Raw genomic sequence first — 10313 nt, forward strand, 5'->3', positions numbered from 1 at the left:
GAAAACAAAAAATGAAAGATTTCATCACCAAGGAACCAGAACAACAAGGAATGTAAAATGAAGGTCTTCAGAAAGAAGGAAAAAAGATACCATATAGAAACCGAATCTTCATAAAGGAATGAAGAAGGGCAGAAATGGTAAATATATGAGTAGATACAAAATAGTCCCACTTTCTAATTTCCTTAAAGAAAAGGTAAATATATGAGTAAATATAAAGTATTCTCATTTCTTTCAAGAATAACTGATTTTTAAAACTTAAATAACTACAATATAGAGAGAGTTAAAATGACAATGACAATAAAAGCACAAAAGATGGAAGGAATATACAGAAGTACAAAAAAAAAAAAAAAAAGCAGATGGAACTAAGAGAAAAGAGACTTAAATGAGCTATACTAATAATTACACTGAATATAGTAAACTGCTCCAATTAAAAGGCAGAGATTTTCAGACTAGATGAAAACCCTACTAAATGTCACTTACAGGACACACACTTTAAATATAAAAACACAGAAAGGTTAAAAGTAAAAGGCTGTGAAAGGATATACGATCCAAGTACTTATCCTACAAAATCTAGAATGGCGATATTAATGTCAAGCGAAATAGATTCAAACAAAAAAAGTATTACTTTCAGATTACCAGAGGTAAACAGGAGCATTTGATAATGATAAAAGAGCAATAAGACATATGCTAAATAGATATATAACAACACTAAAGGTTACACAGGAAAGGTGTAATGGAAAATCATGAAGCAAAAACTAAAAGGAGACAAGGACAAATCTACAAACATTATTTAAACATGTTAACACTCAACTCTCAGTTAACTGATAGACTAGACACACATGCACATACACACATTCTACACAAGGATACTGATGGTTTAGACAACACCCCAATAAACTGACTTCATTATAGTGCACTACAACCAATAACAGAATATACATTCTGCTCAAGTATGCATGGAACATACACCAAGATAAACCATTTCCTGGTCTACAAAGTAAATCTCAATACATTTAAAAGGACTGAAATCATGCAGTACAGGTTCTCTGACCACATGAATTAAGCTGAAATCAATAAAACAGAAAAATTCTGGAAAACCCCTCAAATGTCTAGAAATTAAACACACAATTCTAAATAGCTGATGGATCAAAGAATTATCACAGGAAAAATTAAACAGTAATTTAAATCAAATGATAATGGAAATCTGCAGAATACAGCTAAAGTAATGCTTAGAGAGAAGTTTATAGCTCTAAATGCTCTTAAAAAAAGGGTTAAAGTTTAAAGCTTCCACCAGAGGAAACTAGGAAAACAGCAAGTAAATCCAAATAAACAATAGAAAATAAATAAAATAACATCAGAAACCAATGATACAGGAAACATGCAAACTCAAGAGAAAAGTCAATGAAACCAAAAGTTGGTTTGTTGAAAAGATTAATAGAAGTGATAATCCCTAAAATGATTAAGAAAAAGAGAGGAAAACACATATTGGAAATAAAAGAGGGACTAGCTCTATAACTTCTAAAAAGGTATGAGGTTACACAAACAAGTCTATGCCAATAAATTAGACAACTTAGGTTGAGTGGACAAATTCCTTGATGTTCCCTCATAAAGATGAAATAATGAAGTTCCTTGCAAAGCATACATTTCCAAAACTGACACAAGCTGAAACAGAAAATCTGAATAGCCCTATATCACATTAGAATAGTATACCTATAATTTGAAACCTCCACACAGAGAACTCCAAGGCCAGACAGCTTCACTGTGTGCGTGTTCTCAGTCGCTTCAGCTGTGATTCTTGCCACCCTACGGACTTTAGCCTGCCAGGCTTCTCTTTGTGGGATTCTCCAGACAAGAATACTAGAGTGGGTTGCCATTTCCTCCTCCTGGGGATCTTCCCAGCCCAGGGATTTCTTGCATTGCAAGTGGATTCTTTACCCACTTACCACCTAGGAAGCCCCAACACTAATAAATTCTATCAACACTGAAGGATGCTTACACAAACTTTTTCAGTATATTAAGAGGAAGCACTTCCCAAAATGTTTCATAGATTTATGCACTAATACCAAAACCAGACAGAATTATTACAAGAAAATATAAAATACCGAAAAATAAGGACTTCCCTGGTGGTCCAGTGGCTAAGACTACAAGCTCCCAATGAACCCCCAGGGGCATGGGTTTGATCCCAGGTCAGGGAATCAGATTCCACAGGCTGCAACTAAAGATCCTGCATGCTGCAACAAAGACCCAGCTCAGCCGAATCAACTAGTCAGTCAAAAAAAAAAAAAACCCACACACAATGAAAAAAAAGAAACAAAGCTATTTTTAAAAAAATAGAGAAAAATATTCCTTACACAAGGCATGCAAAATTGTTAGCAAAGTATCAGCAAATTGAATTCAGAACTTCGTAGAATAAAACTCTTAATTTAATAATGATGTTAATTAGTTGAGACTGAGAAGTTCTAAAGACTGTGAAAGGGACTTACATGATAGGTTTAGGTGTATTTAATAAACTCCCTTAGAACAAAGATGAACAGAATTTTAAACAAGTAAATTCCCTCTGAGACCAAAGACTCCAGCAGATTTAAAAAAATTGTTCATGCTTTAGGTCAGCTTCACCTAGGGCTGTCAGTATACTAAGATAAATAAATTTAATAATGGTGCCTTTCAGTTAGTGAAGTTTATAAGTCAATCTATAAAGTTCAGGAGGGGAATAAAATGAGTTTTTTTTTTTCTCTTTTCACAAAAGCAGCTGACAGGTTTGTAAATATATGATTGTTCCTACAGTAAAACCACAGGAGTCCTCTGCTTTTAAGACAGCAGAAAATACTTCACAGGAAGGGGCTTGTATTCTTTCCTTATCTGCCACATGTACCTCTCATAACTACAGTCTCTACTCATCTTCAAGTCTCCATACTCAGCCCTACACCTGGTTTTAAAAAGGAGTATGCTAACTTCATTGGAGAAAGCAATGGCAACCCACTCCAGTACTCTTGCCTAGAAAATCCTGTGGACGGAGGAGCCTGGTGGGCTGCTGTCTATGGGGTCGCACAGAGTCAGAAACGACTGAGCGACTTCACTTTCACTTTCACGCACTGGAGAAGAAAATGGCAACCCACTCCAGTGTTCTTGCCTGGAGAATCCCAGGGACGGGGGAGCCTGGTGGGCTGCCGTCTATGGGGTCGCACAGAATCGGACACGACTGAAGCGACTTAGCAGCATGCTAACTTCATTGGAGAAGGAAATGGCAACCTACTCCAGTGTTCTTGCCTGGAGAATCCCGGGGACAGCAGAGCCTGGTGGGAGGCCGTCTATGGGGTAGAACAGAGTCAGACATGACTGAAGCGACTTAGCAGCAGCAGTAGCAGCAACATGCTAACTTTCCTTAATCTTGAACTCCCAAGAGACCACCAGTATAGACCAGCCTACTGCCAAATCTGTTTGAAGAAAACTTTATAAGCCTTCTTCATCTATCGTAATAAGAACAAGACATTAAAGAAGTAATTTTTAGACAGCCACATAAGGATTCAGAGACTGCTGAAAAGATAATCCAATCTTTAGCAGCTACAGCTCCTACTACAGGAGTAGGAGTAACACCTACTGTACTACTGTTTGGCATTATCCACCAACATTTTCAATGCTTTACCCTTTGAATCAGTAATTCCACTTATGTGAATTTATTCTACAACACATAACAGCATGTATTTGCAAAGAAGTATATATAAAGGTGTTCACCACAATGTTACTTGTAACAGAAAAAGCTGAAAAATAACCTAATTAACTATCAATAAGAGACTGGTTAAATAAAAAAGTACATCCATATACCTAGCATTTTTAAATAGATCAATGCTTTAATTCATAGGACTTGGGATTTTTTTTTTTTCCTTTCTGGCCAAACCACAATGAGGAACGTCCCTGATCAGGGACTGAACATGTGCCCCCGCAGTAGCAGCACAGTCTTAACCACTGGACAACCAGGAAAGTACCAAGACTTGGGACTTTTGAGAGAAAATATTTCAGTACTTGTAAAGTCACACAAAATACAGATCAGGATTCATCTATAATATTAGTTCAACAAATACCTGACTGCCTATGCCACATCTAAAGGATTGCGCTCAGCAATGGAGAGATAGTGCATGTGGTCCTTTCCCTCAAGGTAAAAAGGAAATACAGTCCCTTTCCTCAAGGAGCATATAATCTGGGGAACAGAAATGAGTGAACATACCATTCCCATATATATGGTATGGTGAGGTAAGAGCAGAATGTTATGGGAATGCATGAGTAAAGTGATTTAAAATTTAAAAATTACCATTCCAAGAAACAAAAAAAATCATTAGTTTAAATGTGAAATTATCAATTCCTCCTTTAGAGCTGAAAGAATGATGAGGCCTTCAGTCTGAGAAAACTCTAGCATCAGTAGAGCTGGGTCCTCCCACAGTGCATGCCTATGTCCTACACTAGCTAGCCACAAAGGTCACACTCACCCACTTAAACACTGGTGATGAATTATGGTTCTACTCTTACAGTTCCCATCCCTGGGGCTGTCACCCCCAGAGCAATCTTCTAGGGTCTATATTTAGAAACAGGAATAAAAATTCTCAAAGAATACACTATAAGAACAGTGTGTCTACCAACATTTGCTTCTACTTCGAGGTCCCAGGGAAAAAAATCAAGAAATATCATCCATTTGGTTGGTACTTTTATCCTGGGCTAGCAAAGGACCTTTAAAATGTGCCATTTAAGTTGGGGCTTTGCAACAGCAGTGTTTCAAATACTCTGTTTTTAAGTATATTATGAAATAACTACACATGATACAGAGCTAATTATTAGACAATAGGTGTGTGTGTGCTAAGTCACGAGTCATGTCGGACTCTTTGCCACCCTATTGTAGCCTGCCAGGCTCCTCTGCCCATGGGATTCTTCTGGTAAGAATACTGGAGTGGGTTGTCATGCCCTCCTCCAAGGGATCTTTCCAACCCAGGGATCAAACCTGAGTCTCTCATGTCTCCTGCAATAGCAAGCGGTCCTTTACCACTAGCACCACCTGGGAAGCAGGCACACATAGATAACATAGTAATCCTCCAGGTTTACAGAAAGAGAGTGTTAAGATAGCATGTTTCTAAATGTTATTTCACATAATTAGATATTTATTAAAGATTCAATATAACTTCATCACTTCATTTTAAAAAGGATTTGAGGAAGCTTGTTAGTTACTAAAAAGAACTATAAATTTGACACTGAGCTTCCTAGGAACCAATCTGAAAAGTAATTCACTTTATCCATAAGTCGGACATGACTTAGCAACTAAACAACAACAAGCACAGCACCTGTTCCCAACTTTTATTCCTCGTCAGAACATTAGAAATGGTTAACAAAAGAATTATTCAGAACCTCTACACCCATCAGTTTCATTCCTTGTTAACATTTTCTAGATAAAAATGAAGAAGGGAGGATGGGAAATGGATTTTGACATAACATCTCTTTCTTTGGTGACAACTACTTCCTGGGAATGTCACATCACTGTTTACTTGAACTTTATGTTAAAGACTAATATTTAAACTATATAAACTATAATCACTCAGAATCTTTTAACACTTCTATCATGTGCTTCAATACTGATATAATAAGAAATGACTGTAAAAATGACTAATAACTTTCAATCCTTAAGCCATATAATGAGCAATATTATACTATACTTATGAGCAATATCCAATTCTATACAAATTTCCATTTCAAAAACTTTTGATAGTCTCAAATTTAAAAACCACCAACATTATATTATTTGTATCCATGGCAGTTCTCTTTCATAAAACTTCTTCTTAACCTAACTATAAAAACAGAGACTCAGAGCCAAAAAACTCATCCTTCCTAAAGTTTTATATTCCTCCCTATATTTCATTTCCACTAAATGAACTAGTTCAGGCTCTACTCACCTCTCTCAGAACTACTGTGAAAGATTTCTAAATAGTTTCCATTTTTTCTTTCCAACCTATCTTGAAAATTGCCACCAATTCACTTTTCTAACACTGCTTTCATTATTCCATGCCTCAGTTCAATAATTCTTGATGGCTTCCCAATGCTGAAAGCAGTAATTCAGGAAAAGGACGATAAATAAGGAAATAACATCCTATTTTGGAAACAACAATGAAAACACTTTTTGCCTCATAATTTAAATTGCCAAGTGCAAGGGCAACTGTGGATGGCAGAACATGAATAAAAGCAGGATGATAAAACCCTAAATCCTTAACTTGGCATTCGACACCCTTCAGAATCCAGATCTACTGCACATTTTACTGGCTTAAAAAACATGTCCAGAGATCAGCTCAACGCCATCCTTAATGAATGGTTTGCATCTCTCAACTCAAATTTCTATCCAGTTTCCCTTGCATGTTCTCAAAGCCTAGGTTAAACAACCACCATTTTAACCTGAAGCCAATGTTTCCCCATGAAAAACAGTCAGCAGGGGAAAGACTTTAGTCATTCAGCATGGGGATGCTCCAAGTACTGATACAACAGCAAAAGCAAAATTACAATTTCTCAAATAAGGGAAATCAGCACTTACTCAAGAAGAGGTTAAACAACAATATGCAATACACAAGTGTCAGGGATCTACCATATGCAATAACATAAACCGTCCTCCAGTCAGACTGATCTAGGTTTCTAACTATGCTCTGCACATTTCTCACCTCTTTGTCTTTACTCACATCCATCCTTTTAGTTTCTCTCAATCTTCAAAACTGTATTTCTGCTCCAAAACCCCAATATAATTAAGGAGCACATTTCTAAACTGAACAATCTTTCAAAAAGCGAAATTTTTTACCATGGCCTATTAGAGACCTCAAACGACCTAAGTGTAGTCTACCACCCACCCTCACCTTAACACCCACCACTCTCTCCTTAGCTTTCTCATTAGTCTTCTTACTAGCTTCTCAAACATACATTACTGCATCAGGGCTTTTGCCTCCCAGGAGCTTCTTGGAAATTTTTTTATATCTGCAGCTTAAATCTTACCTCCTCAGAAAGGGCTTTCTCTGCGCCACCCTATCTAAAAAGGTTCCCACACATCTCAATAATTTTCCACATCATCATCCGTCCTATGCTGCTCATAACACTTAACACTAGTCTCAGTTCCTTAATTAGGTGTTTATTATCTGCACTCCTCTCACGGGGAACACATCTGTCTTGCTGATTGCTCTATCTTCCCAGCCTAGAATAGTGCCTCTTTGTATGTAATCAATAACCAGCTGCAGCAAAGAACTGTTAAGAAAGCCAGACTCAGTGACATGGAAACTATCTGACCATAATCACAATGTTCCTTTATGTCCTAAAGGAACTAAAATTTCTAGATAGGTAACATCAATACAGAATTAGGGAGCCATGGAAAGATAGAATTGCTAAGTGACGCAATATTCTCTCTCCTTTGTCTTCCAAAGTTAGTATTCCTAAAGTCAAAATACAGAAAGAATGCTGTCACCTCCTGACTCTCCAAGGTTCAAAGAACAGAACTCTTTTCTTTCCACATAGGAATACAATATGAAAAATCAGTTTGCTTTTCTTAATCATTAAATTTATCACTTGTAAATGTCTTATTACTTGATATTTTCCCACCTCACTTTAGTTTCTCGAAAAAGTGTTTTTACTCATAAAAAGGAAAACTTGAGTTACTTCTCACATTCTAATTATCTGTAGTGGAGTAATTAATGTTTTGAGTAATGCTCTGGGGTATGTCAATATCACTATTGACTTATTTTCTTCCTTGTGGTGCAAGAGTGAGCTGAAGAAAAAAAAAAATTCTTCCATGATCTCCCACTGAGTATCTTTTTCTGGAAAAACCACCGTTTCTAAAATCCTACAAGGCTATGACAATTTCTCACCAGGCTGTTACACTACCTGATTCTTGATCCTGGCCTTTTTACACATAAAGGTCCTTCTACTAGTGGGACGCTTTCTGTCCCCAAACTAACAAGCTACTTGTTAATAATTAACGTGTCTAATAGGATGAATTCTCAACCTGTAACAAACTTTTTTCTCTTCCAGAATAAACAATCTCCCAAAATGAAAAGGATAATAAAACAATCCTTCCTAAAGTAGTAATAACAAACAATCAGGTGCTGGTAAATGAAAAGATTTGAAAACTATTTACAGACAATGCAAATCTGTCTCTGCAGCCCTAAAATATATTACTTCTACGAAACAGTATTTCTAACCAACAGATGAAAACGTCTGTCTCAAAACATTTCTTAAGTCCCATGGTAAATCTGCCACAATTTCAACTGTCCCCTTCCCGCCAGGGAATCCACAGGTTTCCCCTTCTTTGGGAATGTCAACCATTTTGCCTTCTCCTTTTATCTCTACTATTCAATTACGATGCATTAAGAGGCTAAACCTGTGCATCCTAACAGCTATTCCCCTCCTTCTGCGGCAGAGCTCCCGGCAGAACTGCGCCCCCTTGGAACACGGTGCCCAGGTCCCATTTCCCCGGCTCCGTTAAGCTGGTGGTAAATAGCCACATCACAACCCGAGTCAACTGGGCGGTGGCAGGACCTCGCCGAAACTCCGCTCCCCAATTCTCCACGCGTCACACCACTGGAGGCGCTCTCCCTTCACTGCAGTCAGGTCAATGTGGACGTTTCCCACTGGACCGGCTCCCCACGAGCGCGGGGCCGGGGCGGGGTAGATGAAGAGCATGGGGCCACTCAAGCCAAGGAAGGGGTGAGGAGAGGGGCCAGGGCTGAATGCGGGCAAAGACCAGCAAGAAACTGCGTCTTTTCCCCAGGAGCAACCTAGTCGGGCAGACAAAAGATTAGGGCGCCAAGGCCTTCCATCCTCACCCCGGAACCAAAGCAGCCCGATGAATTCACACCCCTAGTTCCCTCCTTACAGACCCAGTTCCTGCAAGAGATGGGTTCCTAACTTCCCCGACCCGGTGGAATGGAGAGCAGACAGAACAACCCGGGAGCGGTCGGGGCACACGTGCTCCCCGATACCCAGACGGACAATAAAGAGTAAGCCCGGGCTTCCTCTGCCGCCCCACCCTGCTCCCCACGGCTCCCACCAGCGGGGGCGCCTTCGCCCAAAGATCTGCAGACAAAGCCCCCTCCGGATGGAGAGAAGGGCAGGGTCCAGGCTTTAGGGGCTGCGCACAAAAGAGGGAGGGGCGCGAGGGGCAAGAGGGGCGGCGGCGAGGCGGAGGGCGCGGCACTCACCCACTGAGCCCGAGGAGCCCCTGCGTTTGGGTGCGGCCGGCGTGGAGGGGGGCGCGGCGGGGGCTGGGACAACCGAGGTCCACGAGGGCTCGGCCTCAGGGCTCACGTCGGCCGGTGGAGGAGGGGGAGGCCGGGCCGGAGGCTCCTCGTCTTCAAAGAGCTTGGAGGGCGAGTCTGCTGTAATGGAGGGTGGGGAGGGCGCGGGCACCGACGACGACACGGGGCTCGGGTCCCAAGACGGCTGCCGCTCCGGAGCGGCGAGGGGCGCGGCCGGCAGGGGCCCCCTGGGCGCCGGGGGCACGAAATCATTGCCGAAGTCCACCAGGGGCGCGCTAGCCGGGGTGGCGGCGGTGGCGGCGGCGGCCACCGGGGCCGCCGACAGCGCGGCGGCGGGCTTCCTCTCTAGCACCTCCAGCTCCTCCAGGTCTTCGTCCTCGTCCTCGTCTTCCTCCTCCTCCTCCTCTTCCTCTTCGTCCTCGGGCTCCTTCACGAACTGGTATTTGAATGCGGGCTGAGGCCGAGGTGGGCTGTCCGAGGACGAGGAGACCAGAGGCGACTGGTCCATGTCTTCCATGGCTGGCAGGTCAGAGGTGATGCTGCAGCTGCTGCCTCCGCGGGAGAAGCTTCTCAGAGCCGCGGGCGGTTGTGGGGGGTGGGGAGGACTGAGAGGGGCAGGGCCCAACGAGCCGAGGGACCTGCAGTGGCGACAGCTCCCGGAACAATGAGACTGCTCCTCCAGCCTCCGCGCCCGTGATGCGCCACCCGCCCCGTCCCCAGTTGCCGCCGCCGCCGCCCAGATGAGAGAAGGAGAGAGGCCAGCCGACGCTCCGCCCAGTTTGGCGTGACACCCTCCCAGCCAGGGAGAAGGAGGCACTAACGCGGGAGGGAGAGAGCCAATCGGCGAAGAAATAGAGTTGACGGGCAACCAGTCGGCCCAATAGAAAAGGAAAAAGACGAAAGTGGGTGGGTCTCACTGCACTTCCTCTGTCTTACCGGCCCGGGTGGGTTCGATGGGCGGGGTTTGGAGCTGGGAACCCCACCGACTGCCTAGGGTAGTTGCGGGTCCAGCTGGGGTCTTGGTCTTGGCCTCGGAGAAGCTGGAGTCTGTGT

At 42.3% G+C, this 10313-nt stretch overlaps 1 protein-coding gene across 2 annotated transcripts in view; it reads right to left on the bottom strand.

Moving 5' to 3' along the window:
* Positions 1-10008, bottom strand: part of RTN4 (reticulon 4) — a 74572-nt gene extending 64564 nt beyond the window's left edge. The window contains exon 1 of one of the 2 annotated variants that reach the window (XM_019970152.2): positions 9204-10008. In XM_019970152.2, the coding sequence (XP_019825711.2) occupies positions 9204-9777 (574 nt within the window). In that variant the 5' untranslated portion in view covers positions 9778-10008. The remainder of the gene's footprint in view (positions 1-9203) is intronic. The other variant, XM_070798679.1, reaches the window with a different exon arrangement.
* Positions 10009-10313: the final 305 nt, after the last annotated feature.

Source organism: Bos indicus, chromosome 11 (genome assembly GCF_029378745.1).
Source record: "Bos indicus isolate NIAB-ARS_2022 breed Sahiwal x Tharparkar chromosome 11, NIAB-ARS_B.indTharparkar_mat_pri_1.0, whole genome shotgun sequence".
In the NCBI taxonomy this organism is placed as follows: domain Eukaryota; kingdom Metazoa; phylum Chordata; class Mammalia; order Artiodactyla; family Bovidae; genus Bos; species Bos indicus.